This window comes from Micromys minutus (assembly GCF_963924665.1).
Source record: "Micromys minutus genome assembly, chromosome: 18".
Taxonomy (NCBI): Eukaryota; Metazoa; Chordata; class Mammalia; order Rodentia; family Muridae; genus Micromys; species Micromys minutus.
This window is the reverse complement of record NC_137953.1, coordinates 12750201-12771059: the sequence shown is the minus strand read 5'-3', so window position 1 is coordinate 12771059 and position 20859 is coordinate 12750201. Positions and strand designations below refer to the sequence as shown.

General features: G+C 45.3%; 2 protein-coding genes across 3 annotated transcripts in view; one reads left to right on the top strand and one right to left on the bottom strand.

The window, feature by feature from the left end:
- Nucleotides 1–10204, bottom strand: part of DNAH6 (dynein axonemal heavy chain 6) — a gene marked incomplete at both ends in the record, with an annotated part of 168476 nt that extends 158272 nt beyond the window's left edge. Inside the window, 3 exons of the mRNA XM_080932360.1 lie at nt 4426–4688; nt 6480–6641; nt 9977–10204. Of these exons, the coding sequence (XP_080788486.1) occupies nt 4426–4688; nt 6480–6641; nt 9977–10204 (653 nt within the window). The remainder of the gene's footprint in view (nt 1–4425; nt 4689–6479; nt 6642–9976) is intronic.
- A 2866-nt stretch (nt 10205–13070) lies between these two features.
- On the top strand, nt 13071–16139 carry LOC308432281 (protein C19orf12 homolog). 2 transcript variants are annotated; one of them, XM_080932060.1, is made up of 2 exons: nt 13071–13197; nt 14168–16139. In XM_080932060.1, exon 2 carries the CDS (start codon nt 14178–14180, stop codon nt 14628–14630), a length of 453 nt encoding a protein of 150 aa, XP_080788186.1. In that variant the 5' UTR covers nt 13071–13197; nt 14168–14177; the 3' UTR covers nt 14631–16139. The 2 variants fall into 2 exon arrangements, with proteins under 2 accessions (XP_080788186.1, XP_080788185.1); XM_080932059.1 differs by lacking the exon at nt 13071–13197 and adding an exon at nt 14054–14109.
- Nucleotides 16140–20859: the final 4720 nt, after the last annotated feature.

Genomic DNA, 20859 nt, shown 5'->3' with positions numbered 1-20859 from the left:
TGTGTTTGGGAATTTGGGAGAGTAACGTTTACCAACAGTCAGTGGGAGCCTTAGGATCACAGGACAATGGTGAAGCACAAAAGCCAAAGCCCAGATCTTCCCTGTTTGAAGGACATGCAGAAAGCGTGTGAGACAGAGGCCAGAGTGGGGGCTCAGTGGCCAAGACTGAGGCTCTTCTTGGCGCTGTCACCTGGAGTTCAATTCCCAGCACCCATGTGAGATGTTCAGTTCTTGGCTCTGCATTCTGAATCTAGAGCCCGAGGCCCTTTACAGTAGCCGCTATAACATCTGTAAGATGCCTGCCATGGTTGAACATATGAAGATACACATTTATGATTAGTTTTTAAGAGCTCAGAAGAATGAGTCTCATCTGCTCTAAACCTCTTAGTCAAGAAGCTATAAACCACTGTGACAAACCAATTTCAATTTCTAATCTTGCATTAATAAAACATAGTGAGAATGTTTCTTTTCCTACTACTGACCTGGAAAACTCTGACCTGCTTTGTTTTCACCTGACCTCAGTGTCTGACATTTTGTGTGTATTCAAATTAACTCCTGCTGGAAAGGCCTGGGAAGTACATCGTAAAAACAGGCATGGTGAGTTTGAAAGTTTTCCTTTGCCACTATCAGTACCTGAAGCTATAACTAGCATATATTTGCATTCTCTACACCATGGGAAATTTCAGCTCGCCTATTCTTAGTCACTGTTTTATGGCTGTGAAGGGATACCGTGACCAAGGCAACTCTCACAAAACAAGGCATTTAACTGGGGCCTTGCATACAGCTTCAGAGGTTAATTCACTAACCCTAACCCTAACCCTAACCCTAACCCTAACCCTAACCCTAACCCTAACCCTAACCTAACCCTAACCCTAACCCTAACCCTAACCCTAACCCTGGTGGCAGGCAGGCATGGTGCTGGAGCAGTAGCTAAGAATACATACATACATCCAAGGGGGGTCGAGAGGAAGGGGGAGAAGAGAAGAAGGAGAGAGAGGAAAGGAAAATGAATATGAGTATGGCCTGGCATAGATTTTTAAATCCTTGAAACCACACTCCCAGTGACACACTTTTGCCATCTAGTCTAAACTTTCCAATCCTTCTAATCATTTCAAATAGTGTCACTTTCTGGTGACTAAGCTTCAAATATGCGAGCCTATGGCAGCCATTCTTCTTCACATCCCTGCACCTCTGAAACTTAGGCAACTTTGGGTGTCTCATTTACATCGGTTATCAACACCAAGCAAGAACATGGTTTTAGACATGTCTGGAAAATTGCTGTGTGTGATGACAGTTGGGGTCCGTGACATTGATCCACTTGCTAGTGTTACTTAGAGATTTTTTAATCTATAATTTTCTTTCCTTACAAAATATTGCCAGGCCTTCAATCTGTTCATTTTCTACATCTCAACTCTTCCCAGGGCAAAACACATGTAAATATATTTTTTACAAGCCTGTATCTTTTTGTTGTTTATTATTTATTTGGGAGGCGTGTCATTGCGTGTATGTAGTCAGAAGAATGTTTCCAAGTCATTCTGTGTTGCTGTCACACGGTTGCTGTGGTTCGAACTCAGGTCTTCAGTCTCAGTGGCGAGCAACTTTTACCATCTGAGCCATCTCACCTGCTGGCTCAAAGTGCTGTGTGTGTGTGTGTGTGTGTGTGTGTGTGTGTGTGTGTGTGTGTGCATGGGCTTGTGTGTGACTGTCTCAGAAGTTTTAGCCAATGTTTCCTCAGTCTAAGGTGAGACACATGAGAAGGGTGGCAAGATGGTAGAGACAGTTCACATCATGGCAGGTAGGAAGCAGACAGCGAAGGAACTATGGACTAGGAATGACCATTCAAGGCACACCTCAGTGACCCACTTTCTTCGACAAGGCCCTGCCTCCTCAAGTTTCCCAAACCACCTAAAATACCACTACCAGCTGGAGACTACATGCTCAGGCCATGAGCCTGTGGGGACAGTTCCTCCTCAGGCTCAGACACTGGATTATCAGCATGGACTCATAGCGGGTGCCTATGGAGAAGCTAGAATCCAAGTCAACCCTAGACTCTGAATCCTCGTGTATTCTAACATTCCAGGTCAACAGCTTCCTGGACCATGTTGATGACGAGATTTGTGAACTACCGGCCTCCAGTTGGAAAGAAGAAAAGCTGCAGAGTCCGACTGAGTGCATTCTCACGGAGACACTTGAAAATCTGAATGGCGTTTTCCCTTCCTCAGCATCTCTTTCGCTTTTCTCCATAGTCACAAAGAGAAGCTGTGCTTAGCTTCCTTTGACGTATTCTTGGGCTCTTGGCTATTTCTTCTCTATCGACAATGTTCAGGTTGGGGGAGGGGCAGGAACCTAACTCTCAATGTCACTCGTATCAGTCCCAAAATATCTAAAGTAATCAACTCAGCTCCCCTGGTATAGGTACCTAAATAGTCTAGAAGTACAGCAGACCTCCAGAGTTGGGGAAAACCTGGCTTTCATCCGGTGTTGACATCGATGAGAAGCAACTTTGCACTGGGTACACTCGCTTCTCTGCCTTCTTGGGGAGTGAGACCCTGCTCTGGCAGTCTGCGCTGTCTGGGCTGCTGAGCTTCTCTTCCTCAGAAGTGAAAATGATAGGAATACGTCCATATGGAAGTCGAGAAATACGTTTATAAAGCCAGCCAGCCAACTGTTCTCATTAACCTGTCTTCAGAATCTGTAGCTTCCTCTTTAGAACTGAGTTATTTTCAAGCAAATAAAGAGGTGATGAGGATGGTAACACTTTGGGGGTATTTAAATATCAAAACTAGGTTATATGTCATGGGGCTTTAAATTCTGTTATTTAATCCTAATACCTTAAAAAGAAACTAGACGTTTGACTTAAAACAAAACAAAACAAAACAAAAACTCTTGCCTCTAGATCTAATTCTCCTCAATCTATCAACCTATTTCTGTTTACAATGAAAAGAAGATAAAAAGGCATGTACTCAAAATAAGACTGGTTTGACTATTTTTACTAGCAAAGGTTGGTACCACTCTGTTTTCCCCTCCAATTAGGATCCCGGAACTTATATCCCTAAACCCAAATGCTTGTGTTTCTCGGCCTAGTCTGTACCTGTGGTCTCTGTGTCTCACCAACTCCACTCTTCTTGCTCAGAGAGGCCACTGCTATGTCCTCCCGAACTGGTGGTGTTCTCTGCTTGTGGTCTTCAGAAGTTTCCCGTTGACTTTCTCTTCAGACTTCCAAAATGAAGGCATTAATCCTTCTTCCTGTGTCCGCACTGGCTCCCCAACAGCCGATGCTCCTTTTGGGAGGCACAATGATCCTTCTCTACTTAAAGTTGGCCAGTTCTTTTACGTGTTCTCAGAGTAGAACCTAAAGTCCTTCAGATGACCAACAAGGCCAAATGATCCACCTCTATTCTCCTTTGGTCTCCAGCTGGCTACCAGCCTCCTCTTAGCCCCTTCAGCACTGCGGTGTCTTCTCACCTCTGGGAATCAAGACGCAGTCTCTTGCTGTCTGGAATGTTCTTTGCACCACCACGTAATTCCTTCCCTTCAACTTCTTGTTCAACCACACTGGTCATCCTGGTTAGCTCACCACCTCTCTCCCTGCACTCCCAGTCTCTCTAACCATTTCTATCACTTGCAGCCTGCGAGTGACTAGTTTGTACAGCGTGTTTGTCGCCTTTCTTTCCAGGATTTATACTATCCTTCCTACAAATTGTTTCTCTTATTGATGCTTGCAGAGAATGTGACTGTGTGTCGCTTAAATAGTGTCCCTTAGCCCACGAAGCCCTTCTTTCTACTCTTTAAGGAAAGGCTCCATGAGGTTGGAGAGATGGCTTATCAGTGAGAGCACTTGCAGAGGACCTCTCTGCTCAGTTCCCATAACCCCCACAGTAGCTCACAACTGTCTCTAACCCCAGTCCCCGGGTATCTGATGCCCTCTTCTGGCCTCCAAGGGTACTTCATTCATGTCGTACAAGTATGTAAATGAGTATTTTATATGTATAGGCAAATACTCAAATACACATGAAGCAAAACAATAAAAAAAATTTAAGCAAAGCCAAAGTAATATGTAAAACATGCATCACCCACTGTTTGTAGCTCGAAATTCTCTTTTCTCAATAATTAAAAAATACCAAAAATGTGTATAATACTGATGAAAGCACATACCATAACATCATGTTAAGTAATGCTACATAAATATATGAGAAACACAGCAGTGGCTATGTACTGCCCTGTAAAATTATTAATTTTTATAGCTAGAAAAAAAATAAAAAATACATGGTAGTTATAAATATAATTAGTGTGTGACGATTCCCTTAGAGTTGGGAGTTAACCGCAATTACTTTTGGTCGTATTTATCACTAGCTTCAAGTCAGTTACGAATAGCACTTACACTCTTATTATACCGAATGAGTTACTTCATGAACGAGAACTCACTTTAGATTGTAAGTATCGTATTCGATGGAAGACTTGGGCACTGCGGAAATCATGTAGAGGAACCCGAGATGCCCATTCTCATGGACTATTTTGATGATTTGCAGGGGATCTCTAATGTCGGCTTTAATGACTTCTTCCCGGTCACGGAAAGTGTACTTCGGATAAGTTGAAGACCTCATTCCAAAGAGCCCTCTCCTTCCAATACCCGTGCGTGGCACTTTAGACAGGGAAGGAGAGAACACATCTGCAGAGGGCCGGTGGACCTATGCAAGGACAGAGGCATTAAACAGTTTCTGCGAAAAGAACAAAGGGAAAAGGCAGAGACCCAAATCTCCTCAAAGGGGGATGTTCTGAAGCTGAAAGCTTTCGCGGTCATTAATGGTACCTCGGTCCTCACCATTCCTTAACCGCAGGGCAGTCTCGCTGCCCCTCCCCTTTACCACCAGGCTCGCTCCACTCACGTGCTCTCTGCAAGCCCCACCTTGCTTAGTTGTACCATAGCTGTCTCCTCTCATCCTTAGCACGTCTTTGGACAACTTTGGTGCTTTTTGGAGAATGCAGTCTTAAACGGCTGCCATCATAACTGGTCGTAAACTTCTGGGTGGCTGCAGTGACTACTGGAAATCACTGTTGTCACTGCCTTCAGGAAGCATTTATTTTATTAATGGGATCAGTGCTTCTCAAATGTAGTTGTGGATGGGAGGGTGGTAGGGGGGCGTCTTTAAATGCAGGTTCTGAATCAGTACTGCTGGGATGAGCCCTAAGATGAGCATCCCTAACCTGCTCACAGGTGAGGTGGAGCTGACTGGTTGCTGGACCACATTTCTGAGCAGGAAGGCTAAGCTCTCTGGGCAATCCATACCACACACACACACACACACACACACACACACACACACACACACACATGATGTTCTCTTTCTCCTGGGCATCTCCTCTCATCCACACTTCTCTTTAATCCTTTTTAGCAAATTCCTTCAGTTACAGCCAGGAACTGTTCATCACTCAAAAGCTACCATTCCTGTTCAACCATTCCTTCCACAGAAGATGCCCACACAAGTTTTCTTTTCTTCTTAACTCTCAAGACTATGAGATCCATTTTTCTGCCAAGTGAATCAGTTTGTGAGATGGCAACCATTTCCTGGCTTTACTTATATTGTCCCTTGAGATGGAAGGACAACTTCTCCCATCTCTGTTTCTTTCTTAGTTATCTACAGTGCTTGTCAACATGTGGGTAGCAACCCCTTTGTGGATGGAGCAACCCTTTTGTGGAGGTTGCCTAAGGCCACTGGAAAACACAGCTATATGTTATGATTTGTAGCAGTAGAAACATTACAGTTATGAAGTAGCAACAAAGATAATTATATGGTGGGGGGTCACCACAGCATGAAGAACTGTGTTAAAGGGTCTTAGCATTGGGAAGGTTGAGAACCATGACTTAAAGTCATGCTCTGACAAGCCTTTCTTAAGTTCCTTCCTAAGAGGACGATAGGGCAGTTGACGGCTTCATAGTTGCCACCGACTACATGGTGTCTTTTGTACTGCCTTGGTCTCTGTCATTTTTTGAGACAGGGTCTCACTGTGTAGCTCTTGTTATGCAGACTAAGCTGGCCTCAAAACCACAGAGATCTGTCTGCCTCTGCCTCTTAAGTAATGGAATTGAAGGTGTCCACCACCATGCCTGGCTTGGTCTCCATTTTATTGCCCCTCTTCAGAGTTTTTCATGTTCCCCATTTCTGGAAAAAAAACCCATCACAAATTTCAAACAAGTAATATGTGTGTGTGTGTGTGTGTGTGTGTGTATTTATGCACATATGTATATGTATATATATATACATATATATATATTTCTGTTAACATACAAGAAAAATATCATGAGACATTAAAGATGCTGGATATTCCCTCCATGGCTCTCCTTTCCAGTATTAATTTTCCTTAGAAACATGCTATTTTGCAAATGCAGGCAACCACATGCATACTCTTAGGAATTAAAAGCATATGAACATGATCCCCATGACAGTTTAAAGATTGCTTAAGTGGTTTACACATCATACCTGTTTCCTTTTCACAGTTTCTTGAGCCTCAAAACTAGTGATTGAAGCTCTTTCAATCATGCTCGGTGATGGTCTAAGGACCCCAGAGCTCATGAGTTGCTGTCGATTCTGTTCATATATGTACTCGGGCTGCTTGTGATCTTGGTAGATTTTTAGCACTGGCTTTGGGAAGTAAGAGATGGGATTATCTTGTTAGTGTCGTTGCAGACTTTATTCTTCACTACTGAGAGGACTGAGTTAGGCTCACTCCGGGACAGGCTGGCTGCATGCTGGCCGTTAGGGAGACTGGGCCTAAGTTTCCCAGAAATGAGAACCTGGATCCAGGAACCTGTGGTCAGCCAACCACAGCCTCAGGCAGCCAATCCGAGGACACCTTATCATCTGGCCTGAAGTAAGAATAGGTGACTAGAATGAATATACAGCCCCAACCGGGAAGTCTCCAGAGTCAATTGTAGAATCAGTCAGACCCCTAGAGATAGAGTTAACCAATCAAGGTAAAAAGGCTCATAGCCCCTCCCTGGAATTCCCTGACAATAAAAGCTGGGCCTGTGAGTTAACCAGGGGTCTCCATTTTAAATGGAGAAACCCCCAGCACGCAGAAAATTCAGCTGAATAGATGCTCTTTGCTTGAATCTGGGGTATCACTAGATTCTTGCCCTGTTGGAAATTGATTTTCTCTGTTCTAAGTCTCCATCCAAGCCTTAGACCTCTTGCTTCCTGTCACTGATCTAATGCTCAGTCAACACTTTTCTGCCTGGTGTCAGCACTCCTAGAACTACGCTCGAGAAAAGCTCACCTACCCCTAACCAACTGCGACACAGTTGCGACCACTAGGCGGTTGGACGAAACAAGCAACACACAAGTCTGTGTGCGGACACAAAACAGAACCAGGGCTCTGGGATGCAGAAGAACCTTTAGAACGGGGGGCACCTGAAAGTTTCTAGCAGATACTCAGTGGAAAGGGGGCCAGTCTCTAGTCTAATTAGTTTGGGTCAGGGAAGTCATGACATGAGCTCCAGGTGGGAACTGAAAACCACAGAGGAGTGTTTGCTCCCAAGGCTTGCTCCCATAGCTTCCTGATACTTCTTAGGACCCCCCTCACTCTTCTGGGGTCTGGGCCCTCCCACATAAATCATTAGACAAGGAAATGCCCCAGGGACATGCCCACAAGTCAGTGTCATGGAGGCATTCTCTAGCTGAGATTCACTCTTTCCACATGACTCCAGCTGACCAAAACTAATTAGAATAGAGGCTGGCCTCCTTTCCACTCATCAAGAATTATGAGATTGTAACTGATTGTATTCAAAATACCGTTGTACCTTCTTCAAGCACACGGGGGAGAGGTGAGAAGAGGCTGTGTAGCTGATTGAAGCTTCCTTTGTGATTTTTCTCTGTTGCTCAAGTTTTTCTGAATACAGTTCCCAAAGCCATACACAACCTGCGTTAGTCACTGTTCAGTTGCCGTGAAGAGACACCATGACCACGGCAACTCTTATAAAAGAAAGCATTTAATTGGGGGCTTGGTGACAGTTCCAGAGGTTTAGTCTATTCCCATGGGGCTGGGAGCACGGTCGGTGGCAGGAGTACTGTCAAGGTGCTGGAGAAATAGTTAGAGCTACATTCTGATCTGCAGGCAGACAGAAAGAAAGCCTGAGCCTAGCGCCATACGCTTCCCTCAACATGGCCGCCTCTACTCCCACAATGCCTCATCTCCTAATCCTTCTAATCCTTTCAAATACTGTCACTTTCTGATGGCTACACATTCAAATACATGAGCCAACGAGGGTCATTCTTATTCAAACCACTACACAACCTCATCAACAATAAATTTACAGGAAGACGTGAGATTTACCATGAAAACCAAGTGTGAACCCTTCAAATTTAAATCTATAGGTTTGAGAGGCAGACTGAAGATGTCACAGTAGTGTGGTTTTACTAAGTTTTCAAAGACCTTTTCAAGGATGAAATTCCAAGTGTTCCCCACTTGGGGACCTTCAGAGGCCAGAATGTCAACTGAATGAGACAGACAAAATGGGGCAAAGAAAAGAGAAGATTCAGATAAATGCAGGGAAAGGGAGCAGAATACAGTGAGTACTGTTGGGATTCTGTAAACTCCACCCCTCAGTTACCTAGCAACAGCCAGGTATACCCCACCCCTCAATTACCCAGCAGTGGCCAGGTATGCTCCGCCCCAGTGACCTGACACTATAAAAGGAGCTGCTTGACCCCTCCTCTCTCTCTTGGCCTCTCCTGCCCTTGTGCTATTGCAGCCTCCCTCTTCCCTTCCCTTCCCCCCTCTCTCCCACATGCTCATGGCCGGCCTCCACTCCTCTACTCCTCTACTCCTCTACTTCTCTCTCTCTGCCTCTACCACCCTCTTAACTCTCCCATGACCTAAATAAACTCTATTCCATACTATACTGTTGTGTGGCTGGTCCCTCAGGGAAGGGATTCCCAACATGGACCCCTCAGAGGCATCTCCCTTGCCCTCAGGCCTCGCCGCACCTCCATGGGCCATATGCCCCCCACTCTCTTCATCCTTCCCCTAACATTGGTGCCGTGACTCGGATCGTTATCCTTTCACAACATTGGTGCCCTGTGACTTTTCCTTTCATTGGTGCCCCGTCATCTTTTCCTTACAAGTACACTTTGGGTTTGGTTTTTTTTTTTTTTTTTTTTTGTATTGTATGTTCAAGTACATGTGTGTTCTTACGTGTATATGGGGCAGAGAAAGACTTTGGCTGTCATTCCTTAGGTACTACCCACCTCAGTTTTTTGAGACAGGCCTCTCATTGTCTCAGGACTCACCAAGTAGGATAGGCTGGATAGATCGCCAGCCTTAGGGAATCTGCCTGTCACCCTCCTCAAACTGGGATGTCCCGCCAACCTGCCCAGCCCCACACCCAGGCTTATATTGTAATGTGAATGCTGGAGGATTGAACTCTACCCTCCTGCTGGCAAGATGTCCTAGTTTGTTTACTGTTGTTGATAAATTCCATGACCAAAAGCAAAGCAACATGAGGAGAAAGCGTGTCCTTCCTCTTGCAGCTCACAGCCCGTGGGGGAAGCCAAGGCGGGAGCTCAAGGCAGGCACCTTGAGACGGATAAATGTTGGGAGAATGCGAAGGGCACAGAAGTCTGAGGAGCAGAGATCATGGAGGAATGCTGCCTACTGGCTGGCTTTCCAGTCTCACAGTCAGCCATTTGCTGTTGTTAGTTTGTTTGTTTCTATCTTCCAGGACTACCAGTTCCGGGGTGTGCCGCTTTAGTGAGCCGGACCCTCCCACATCAACCATTAACCAAGACAATGCCCCACCAATCAACCCCCCACGGGCCAATCTGATGGAGGCATTTTCTCAGTTGAGGTTAACCTTAACTTATGTCAATTTATGTCAACTTATACACAATATGTATATGTGTGCATTGTATGTTTGCGTGTATATGTGTGATCTGTTTGTGTGGAGTTTCCTTTTTTTTCTTTTTTTTTTTTAACTTACCAGAGGCTCCAGTTTCACGGGCTGCTGTCGCTTTCTGGTCCTCTCTTGAGCTTTTGTGGTGTGCCTAAACACCAGGGTTTGAGGTTCAGGTTCATTTTCTTTGAGTGTTACATAATTCAGAATTCCTTTTGCTCTTATTTTGTTTAGTCTGGTAAGCATAGGATTTTCTTCTTCCTGGTGTTCAATGTTTTTCAGGTCAATTTCATTCTCTGTGCCTGGGAAAGCCATCCTTATTCCTACACAAATGGGATAAAGAAAAGAAAAAAGTAAGATGTCAGGTTGGACAGAACAACTGGGGAGAGACATGGGGCAGAGAGAGCATTAAGGACTAGGGAGAAACGAATTCACATGCTTCACTCCAAAGAAAACCGGTCAAAGCTCTTCCCCAGAAGAGTGCTTGAACCATAAAGATAACAGTGGAGACATTTGCCTGGCTTGAAGAAGCCCTGATCTGGGGCCTGCACCATCTTGGATTTGAAAGGATGAAAAGAAGCGTGTAGGACACTCCATTTCTCAGATCTGAGTATGCATAACATTTCCTGAAGATATTGATTTTTTTTTTTCAATGCAGGTAAGGGGTCTGGGGAGATGCTCCCTCTGTAAACTGTTTGCTACAGGAGTGTCTGCTCTGACAAAACACTGACCAAATGCAACTTGGGGTGGGGGAGGGTTTGTTCCATCTCTCAGCTTGTAGTCGGTCAGGAAGGGACTGAAGGCAGGAATTGAAGCAAAGACCACTGAGGAGCGTTGCTCACTGGCTTGCTCAGCTAACTCTTATACAACCCAGGATCAGCCGCTCAAGGGTAGCACAGCCTGCAATAGACTAGACTGCGCCTTCCCACATCACTCATCAACCAAGAAAACGCTGAGCGCACAAGCGTTTAGGCCAGTCGGAAAAAGTGTTCTCTCAGTTGGGAGTCCTTCCCAAGTAGTTCCAGCTTATGTCAAGTTGACAAAAACCAAACCAAACAAACAGGACAACACGCATGAGGACCTGAGTTTGGATCCCTTGTCCCGTGTAAAAAGCAAGGCATGGAAGTGCTGCATGTAACCAAAGCACTGGGGAGTAGAGGCGGACGGGCGACTCCTAGGGCTTGCCAGCCTGGTGGATTGGTGGCTTTTTACAATCCCTTCTCCCTACATTAGGTCCAAGGTTTGGGATGGGAAAGCCTTGCCGGTGAGGCTGCTTGGGGGGTGTTTGGGGCGGGGGAGGGGGACATCTTATGCTGCGGCTGCAGGAAGAGCCTGGTACCTGTTCAGGAGCTACAAGCCAAGGTAGCCAAACTCCAGAGTCAGTGAAAGACCATGTTTCAAAAAACAGAGTGGAGAAGCAACTGAAAAAGTCTAATATGAGTCTCTATCCTCCCATGTGCACACGCAAAGGTGCACGCACAGGTGTGTACACACACACAGTTAAAAAAAAAAAAGTCTTGACATACCTATGTTTTAATTTAGATAAATTCCAGGAGAAATAAAAAGCCTTCTGTGCAATTTTAACTTCTCAAGTAAGCCCATTAGAAACAAGAGGTCTTGATTTTAATGATGTGCTTTACCTAACATCTAATCTATCATTTCAATACATAATGTGAGGCAGGGTTATATCTTATTTTTCTGGGTAAATTTATACCTGGCGTCTATTGAACAGGACAGGTATAGATCTGGACAGTCAGTATGAGGTCTTGGGCAAGCCTAATATCTCTAGTCCTCGCTTTCCTGTCTCCCAGGATAGTAAGCTATCACTGGTTCCACCTTTTCTGAGGCTTCCCCTCGCTGAAGAGGCGATGTTAAGCGTCTGGTTCTGCCCAAAGCTCAGTTTCACGGGACTCACCAAGCGGTTCAACAGCAGCGTTCCTGAAGGGTCCCCAGAGGCCCAGCAAGAAAGCCTAGTCCCAGGAGGAAATGTTTCCCGTTGCTAAGCAACCACTGAGCCACCAAAGACGCTTACTGCGCCAAGGAGGAGCCCATCGGTCACTGCTAGACAGTCTCGCGGAGCTGCCCTCTCCCCAGCCTGGAGCGCGCCAAGTAATTGAGCCAATCGCTGTTCCCAGAGCGTTTGACGTCATTAGTTGTCAGGGAGCAGGCTCCACCCCGAGGATTCCTTCTCTGGAATGGAAATTTCAGGCAGCTAGGACAGAAAGAAGGCTTAGGAGGTCCGTCGCTTTATGTGTTCCTTCGTTTCTTGATGGCCCATGATCTGCAACCCAACCTTCTGCAGGAATCTGTTGTCTTTCAAGAGGCTTGAGTCTGACTTGACGTTCGCCCACGTCTTAAAATCTGGAGGTGAAACATTCAAGAGCCTCAGAAGGTTGGGCAGACTGTGGAAGCCCTTTCACAGTCCTTGGGGAACTGCTTCGCGGGTTGACAAAGGCTGTTTTTCAGCCTACAAAATGTTTTACCTTCAAAACGTCGTGATCGCCGCTGGAACTACTTTCTTTTTCTACTCCCTCTTTTACCATGCGCATACCTTAGATGGCCATCCCCTAACAGAAGCAGAGAACACAGCATTTAGCATGCTCCTTCGACACCATCTATCCTCAAGTAGATTGTCTAGAGCTGGAGTAACAGAGTTACAGATCACTCAGTCTACCCCACCTCACACCACCTGAGGATGGAGCTGACATTTTGTCTCTTGCTATATGAAAATTTTAGGGAACATAGTGCAATTTTCACGAAACATTTTATTTTGTGCATGCATGTGTGCGTGGTGTGTGTGTGTGTGTGTGTGTGTGTGTGTGTGTGTGTAGGTTCTACAAGAATTCAGTTCCCTCCTTCCATTATGTAAATGCTGGGGATAAAAGTCAGTTCTTCAGGCTTGGCAGCAGGTGAGCAATCTTACGGGCCCTAAAGAGTTTATATATATATGCAACTTGGCTTTTTAGAGGCTCATAAATGTAACATGACACATTTTATGAGTGCACACTAATTTAGCAGCAAAGGTCTTATTAAATGACGAAGGTCAGATGTTAGGAGAAAGATAAACAGGAAAGCCCCGTTTGGCATGCTAAGGCATCCAAGCAACGCGGTGGATAGAATTACATGGGCAGCCCTGGACCCAGAGCTGATCCTTGGGAAGCCACAAAACCTCAGACTCTCAGCCTGTCTCTCCCCGCTTTTTGGCCTTCCGCACTTGTCCTTATATGGGGTGCTGTCCCTTCCCAGACCTTCAGTTCCCACCGTGAACCTTAGGCTGCGTGCAGTGTGCTGAAGAGGGCTTCGGGCAGGTAGGATTTTGTACTCAAACTTCCACGAGACCCCCATGAGACCTGCCAAGACAAAAAGTGTTCAAACTTCAGAGAACTCGGTGGGGGAGGGGACGGGGAGCGGAGCGCTGGGGGGGGGGGACGGGTGTCTAGAGGGAGGGGGAGAGAGAAGCCCTTTGCCTCAGTAGGCTGAGGTGTCACATTCCACTCTCACCACACACAGGAATTTCAACTTTGCCCCATTTGGCAGCATGTTTGGGCATCCTCTGGCCTCCCGGATTTTCCAGGACTCCCCAGCCTGCTGTTTATTCACAGTTTGCTCAGAACAGTTTACGGCTATGTATAACGTGCTGGCATTTTTTTTTTTTTTTCTAAAGAGGGCAGGGATAGCTTGATTTGTTGTTGTGTTTCTATTTCTAGATTTTTAAGATGTAAAATACTGGTCTGCCTTCTCTTTAAATGATATTTATTTCCAAACCCACGGTCTTGTCTTTGCAGATAATATGCTAAGGCAGAAATCAGAGGTAGTGATTTTAAAAGTTCAAGGTCACTGTTAGAGACTTCCATTCGCCTGGGGTATTTGTAATCCTGTCTCAGACTAAATCAAAAAGATGAAATGCACAATAGAGTTCAAGACTTTGAATGTCCCTGGTGATGGTGGGACAGGCCTTTAAACCCAGACCTTGGGAGGCAGAGGCAGGTGAATTTGTGAGTTTGAGGCCAACTTGATCTACAGAGCAAATTTTAGGACAGCCTAGGCTACACAAGAAATGCTATCACAATAAAACAAAACAGTAGCAAAACCCAAAACAACAACAACAAAACCAAAAAGAGACTAAGTATAAGAAATAATGTAGGTGAGCGCCTCCCTGGAGCTGGCAGAGTGGAGCCGGCCTCAGTGTCCGAGCGGTGCCAGACTCCAGCACGGTAAAGGTAGACAAAATGGGCAAGCACAGAAAAACCCACCTATCTCTTTGACTCATCTTTTAAGGTCTGCCGAGATGCCCATCATGGTCGACGACATCATGAAGCTGCTCTGCTCCATTTCCCAGGAGAGGAAAATGAAGGCCGCCGTCAAGCACTCTGGAAGGGGTGCCGTGGTTGTGGGGGCAATGGCCTTCGTCGGCGGTCTGGTTGGTGGCCCACCAGGATTAGCTGTTGGGGGGACCGTTGGGGGCCTGTTAGGTGCCTGGATGACAAGTGGGCAGTTTAAGCCCGTCCCTCAGATCTTAATGGAGCTGCCCCCTGCGGAGCAGCAGAAACTCATCAAGGAAGCCACGGCCATCATTAGAGGCTTGGACTGGACAGACGCTGTGCAGCTGACGGCTCTGGTCATGAGCAACCAGGCCATGCAGCAGAAACTCTTGGCTATGCTCACAACCTACGTCACCAAGGAGCTGCAGGCTGTGCTCCCCCCCACCCCCGGGGGGATGGGGCCTTCGTTTTTTAGATGATTCTTCTATGGCTCTCAGAGAGTGACCAGGGAATGGGGGAAGCCTGACGGGAACATCTGAGAAACTTGCATACTACCGGCGTTGACTGTAAGCTGCAATGCTAGTCCAGCCCGTTGGACTGTCCTGATGGAGGGGCCTCGGCCAGCCTTCTTGGGCTCTGTGTGCCTGCTGGAGGCATTCCCAAACAGCGTGGAGTCCTTCCGATCATGTGGGTCTAAAAGAAGGTGTCATTGGCTGGCCAACTGCACCAAATGCTCTTCCAGGTACCTGTCACAGGATTGGGTCCCCTTAAACTCTGGGTCCCCTTAAACTTGGGGTTCAGAGCCAACTCTTGTGAGAACTGTATTTACCTGCCGAGTGTCTCCCTTCCTTGGTCAGGGACTTCCCAGGGGTCTCACGATGACAACAGTCCCTCTGAGTGAAGTCACAGATGCCAGGGAGCCCCCGAGCTCTCTTGAGTGACTTTAGTTTAAGCTTCTAGGATCTTCTGCCTCCTGGTGGAAAATCATGGCACTTCTTTATCTTTTCTTTTGAACGTTGATTCTGGACCCTTTCTGTTCTTCACACCTTTGTAAGCCTGAGTTAATTTAGCTCCACTTTCTTTTTTTCTCCTTACTATGTTCCCCCGGGCTAGCCTTGAAGTCCCGAGCTCATGACCCAGCTCTGTAGCCGGGACTGTAGGCTTGCGCCACCATATCTCAGAGACTGTTCTCCCGGCCCCTCGTTCTAATCCCTCCCATGTTTCCCTCTCTGCTGGCTGCAATCTGTACATCATTTGTGTGAAAAGACAAAATCAGCAATGAATCGAGTTCAAAGACACTGACCGAGCTAGGTGCCTTGATGCACACCCACAGTCCCAGATAATGGAAAGATCGAAGCAGGCGCATCCTTGGAGGCCAACTTGGGCACCGCGGAAGCTGGGAGATGAGACCCAATGCTGCACCTTCTTAGCTGGCTTTGATTTGCATTCACAGAATCAAGGGGCAGCGAGTGTTCTGATGAGATGGAAAGAGGGTAGACAGGGGAGACCAAGGGAAGGCAGAAACAACAACACTAGGTTAACCTCTCATGACGCTGGCTGTGTATGGATCAGGCTAGCCTCTCCTCCATTTCCCTAAGTGACAACTGCTAAGTGCCGCCATTGTCCTTTCTAAGTGCACTCCTAGTGCTTTCTTGGTAGATCCTGGGCAAGTCCTCTGAGTAATCTGGAGATCTGCTGATCACCACTGAGCCTGGTCCCAGCCCTTGAGTGACTCAGCTGTGGTTTGGTCCGTTGGTTCTAGAGCTGGAGTTCAGTCAGTGACATCGCATACATTTGATTAAGCATTTGATACGCCCTTTTTATCCCTCATTGGAGATGTCACTCATGGAGGGCAGGAGCTGCGTGCGTATCTTGGTCACTTCTCCTGTCTCCAGCTTGCTTCTGCTCGGCACAATGGCTTTTATATAGTAGACACTCAATAAATATATTTTTTTCAAGCTAAAAAAAAAAAAAAGAAGAAATAATGTAAAATACCTCACTGATGTTTTTTGTATTGCTTACATGAAATGACAATATTTTAGGCAAATTGGGTTAAATAAAATATATAATTAAAATAAGAAAACATAGTGTGTTAATACCAATGGATTTTCTTCCTTTTGAAAAAACTATATAAACATTTTTATATACTTATTTGTCTGTTTATGTATTTATTATGTGTGACTGTGTGCATTGCCGAGGCACACACGTGAAAGTCAGTAGACACCTTTGGAGAGTTGGTTCTCTCCTTTCACTCTCTGGGTCCTGGGGCTCAAACTTTAGGTTTTCAGGCTTAGTAGAAACTTTTACTCTCCTAGATGAGTCGCCAGCCCCACTGGTGGTTCTAGAAATTCCCATTCATGTTATTTGAATGTAGTGAAAAGCAGAATATGTTGACATCATTTGGAAGACAAATTAAGAATTAAAAAAAAAATTTTATGTGTACAAATATTTTGCTTTCATGGATGTCTTTGTACCTCATGCCTGCCTGATGCCCTGGAAGGTCAGAAAAGGGAACTGGAGTTACAGAGGGTAACAAGCTGCCTTGTCACTGCTGGGAATCGAACCTGGATCCCTTAGAAGAGCAGCCAATGCTCTCAACTACAGAGTCATCTCTCCAGCACTTGTATTCATAATTTTGTAATGTGACAAAACGAATTTTTTTGGTAGTGCATTGTCTTACTTAGGGTTCCATTGCTGTGAAGAGACACCATGACCAAGACAACTCTCATAAAGGTAAACATTTAATTGAAACTAGCTTACCGTTTCAGATTTTTAATTCATTATATTTGTACAGGAAGCACAGAATCATGCAGACAGACATGGTGCTGGAGAAGGAGCTGAGAGTTCTGCATCTTGATTTGAAGGCTGTTAGGAAAAGACTGTCTTTCAGGCAGCTAGGAGGGTCTCAAAGCCCACCCCCACAGTGACACACTCAGGAGGCAGCCGGGTCTACAAAGCAAGTTCCTGGGAAGACGGGGCTACACAGGTTGATAAATAAGTAAATAAATGAATGAACGACATAAAATTTGCCACCACAGCCTCAGAGGCACCACCCACATTTCCCTTTCTTTGGAAGTCACAATCTCTCATTCTGACCTACGGGTGTTTTCCTCTCGGGTGATTTGAACTGTGAAGCAGCAGTCTACTCTTCCTGTAGTTAATCGGAGAGACACTCAGTCTTTCTCCCAGGGCTTCATTACTGACCACAGCAGAGATAAGGAACGTTAGGAACACAGTTACCATTGGTTGTATATAAATCCAAGATGGTCCCAAAGCCACTGTACCTAGTCTTCAGTTCACGAATCTCATGGGATGGACTAGCTGTCCAGGAAGCACAGTCTGCTCTATGCCTCTGTCCCTGGGATGCTATGAGTTTGAGCATAACCTGATTTTGCTAGAATATCGTCAACCCAGGCAGATTTTATACTCCTCAGGGCCAGCCTGATCTAACCTTTCTTCTAGAAAATTCTCAGGCAATGTCTTACCTGTCATTGTCTCTGCAAATACTGACCAGGTCATCCTCTCTTTTCTCCCAGTGTTGGGCTAAACTTCTGTTGAATTTAGACCCTTCCTCTGGATCCCGAGTGATCTTGCCTTCTCGTCAGCATTTTTCCATCATTACTTTTGTTTGTGTGTTTTTAATAGTTCTTTTCTTATCGTTTCTTCCTCCCAACTTTCCAGTTCATTTATTTCCTCATGAGATCTGCTTAATATGCTACTTACTCCCAAGTTTGCCTCTATGTGGTGAACATAACATTACATTTACAAGCAGCAGCGTTTGAAGTTCAGATCTGCATAGCAGCAATCACTACCTGCTCCTAAGATATTCCATCAAACACAAGAAAACTCTACCCTAAGACAGTTCATCAAGCAAAAGAAAACTCCACCCCGAGATGGCACTGTTAACCTCCGAGCCATTTCTCCACCCTCAGTCATACACAGTACAGTAATACAGTGGACTAAACATAGTTTAGCTTTATACTGTCAGTCACAGGTAAGACTTTCCTAAGTGCACAGATGTCTGGGTGTCATTTCAAACCTAGTAAAAATAGGACCCAAAAGTAGTGTCCAGACCAGCACAGCTACACATCTTTATGGATGAAGTAGCTTGTTAAGAACCACATCTTCGGGTGAAAGATTTACAATCTAGAGAATGCAACAGATCATGGAACAATTTACATAAGACAATTCCTGGTTGCTGTTATCACAGCTCCAAGGAAGCACCATGACCAAAAGCAAGTCAGGGAGGAAAGGGTTAATTTGGATTTTGCTTCCCCATCACTATTCATCCCTGAAGGAAGTCAGGACAGGAACCTGAAGGCAGGAGCTGATGCTCGTGGAGGGATGTTGCTTACTGGCTTGCTCCGTATCACTTGCTCAGCCTGCTTTCTTATAGACTCCGGAGCCACCCTCCTGCATCAGTCACTGATTGTGCTACAGGCTTGACTACAGCCCCATCCTTTGAGGCGTTTTCTTAATTGAGATTCCCTCATCTCAGATGACTCAACTTGTGTCAAGGTAACATAGAACTATCCAGCCCAGTGATTAGAAAGTACAAGCAGGCACGATTACGGAAAGCATTTTTTATTTTAAAGAAAAAGATGAGGAGGCTACAGTGGTATCTCAGTTGGTAATGTACTCACCTTGCATGAGCCAGACCTGAGTTTGATGCCTAGAATTCACACATGGGTCCCTTGTAACGCTAGTGTTGGGGAAGCGGAGGCAGGCAGATCCTTGGGTTGTTCTAGCTAGCACCTCAGCTTAATCAGTAAGCCTTAGGCCAACTAGAGGCCATTTCTCCAAGGTGAACAGGGCCTGAGGAATGCCACCCATAAACTCTCTCTCTCTCTCTCTCTCTCTCTCTCTCTCTCTCTCTCTCTTTCTCTCTCTCTCTCTCACACACACACACCAATATGACTATTTTTACAACTACTGACTACACATAAAGTCAGAAAGTATATCACAGAAAACCATGAGTGTTCATAAGATATATCTGTGTGATAGCCTTTGACTTTTTGTATTTTAAAATAAAGACTTTATGCTATTCTAAATATCAGAAAAGTGAGTGGCACAAGAAAGTAAGAACTTTGACAGAAATCAGGGTGGAACAGATCGGGAATGGAATAACTTAACCTTCAATGAAAAGAAATAGAGAGGGGGGGGGGGGGCCTTGCTAGGTTTTGTAAGAATTCTTGATGCAGATTTTGTTCCTTTGGCGACATCTTGTGGTCAGAGGAATGTACTACAAAATAAGTTAGGAATTGTGACTCTGGTAGTTTCTTAGATTTGTAAAGAAAACTAAACTAAAGCTTGAGAGATTAGTTCCTCAGAAGTTATGAAAGTCAGTAATTATTATATTGTCTTACAATGCTGATGCATTGTTAATATATATATATAACTGATAAACCATGTTCGGTCTTGGATAGTTGCATTCTGGGAACCGAACGTTTTTTGGAAGGGAAACCTTCCCTCTTCCTCAGATGGTTCCAATGTCCCGGCACCACAGTGTGATTTGTGGGCCAGCATTGGTGTCATCAGGAACTTGTCAGACACACAGGCTCTAACGTCCTGCCTCCAATCCTGAATCAGCCAGCATCATATTTTGAAGGCAGCTACTTCCAGAATGTTAAATTCTAAAGGCTGTCATGGAAAAAGGGTCTCTAGAGTATTCAAGTTTGGAATGGTGCCCAGAAAGTAGGGGTTTCTTTTCCTTCCTTGCTTGCTTGCTTCCTTCCTTTTTTTTTTCTTTCTTTCATTCTTTCTATTGATTTTTGGTTTTATGGCACAATGTTTGTCTATGTAACCTCTTGGCTGTCCTGGAACTCTGTAGACCAGGCTGGCCTTGACCTTAAGAGATCCGCTTAAAACTAAGCAAGCTTTCTAGGTGAGTCCTTCTCTGAAAAGTTAGTGTCAACATTTCACTCCATCGCCTATCTTTGGGTCTGGGGTTTTTGTACCTTCTAATGGTGCTCTGTTCTGGCTTCTTTTAGGTCATTTGGACGACATGCAGGCTACCCCATCTTTGGGTGACCATTTCCTACAGAGCAGAGGTCCTCAACCTGTGTACCATGACTCCTCTGGAAGTCACGTATCAGATACTTACATTATAATTCACTCCTTTCTTCCTTCTGTTCTCTCTCTCTCTCTCTCTCTCTCTCTCTCTTCCTCTCCCTCCCTCCCTCTTTCTTTCTTTCTTTCTTTCTTTCTTTCTTTCTTTCTTTCTTTCTTTCTTTCTTTCCTTCTTTCTTGGTTTCATGTCACAGTGTTTGTCTATATAGCCTCTTGGCTGTCCTGGAACTCATAGCAAAATTACAGCTATGAATTAGCAATGGAATTTTATGGTTGGAGGTCACCTCAACATGAGTAACTGTATTAAAGGGTGGCAGCGTTAGAAAGGCTGAGGGTCACCGGTGTAGAGCCAGAGACGTTCAGGGCCAACTCGTTTACGGTCTTCTTTACCTTAGGAGTTGAAATCACCTAGACCTGGTCAAAAACTTTTACCTACCGAATGTACAGTATTTCAGAGATAAGGTTGCCATGCTTGTTGATTTTGAAAGCTGTATCATGGAGCTGGGGAAATGGCTAAACAGTGAAGAGCATTTAGAGGACAGGGATTCAGGTCCCGGCACCCACACAGCAGTTCAAAACCATGTAAAACTCCAGTTTCAGGGGATCTGACTCCTTTTCTGCCCTACAAGGGCACCCGAC

What these genes read in the sequence shown, in the direction of transcription:
- LOC308432281 (XM_080932060.1), top strand. Translation starts at nt 14,178, where the DNA reads ATGCCCATCATGGTCGACGACATCATGAAGCTGCTCTGCTCCATTTCC.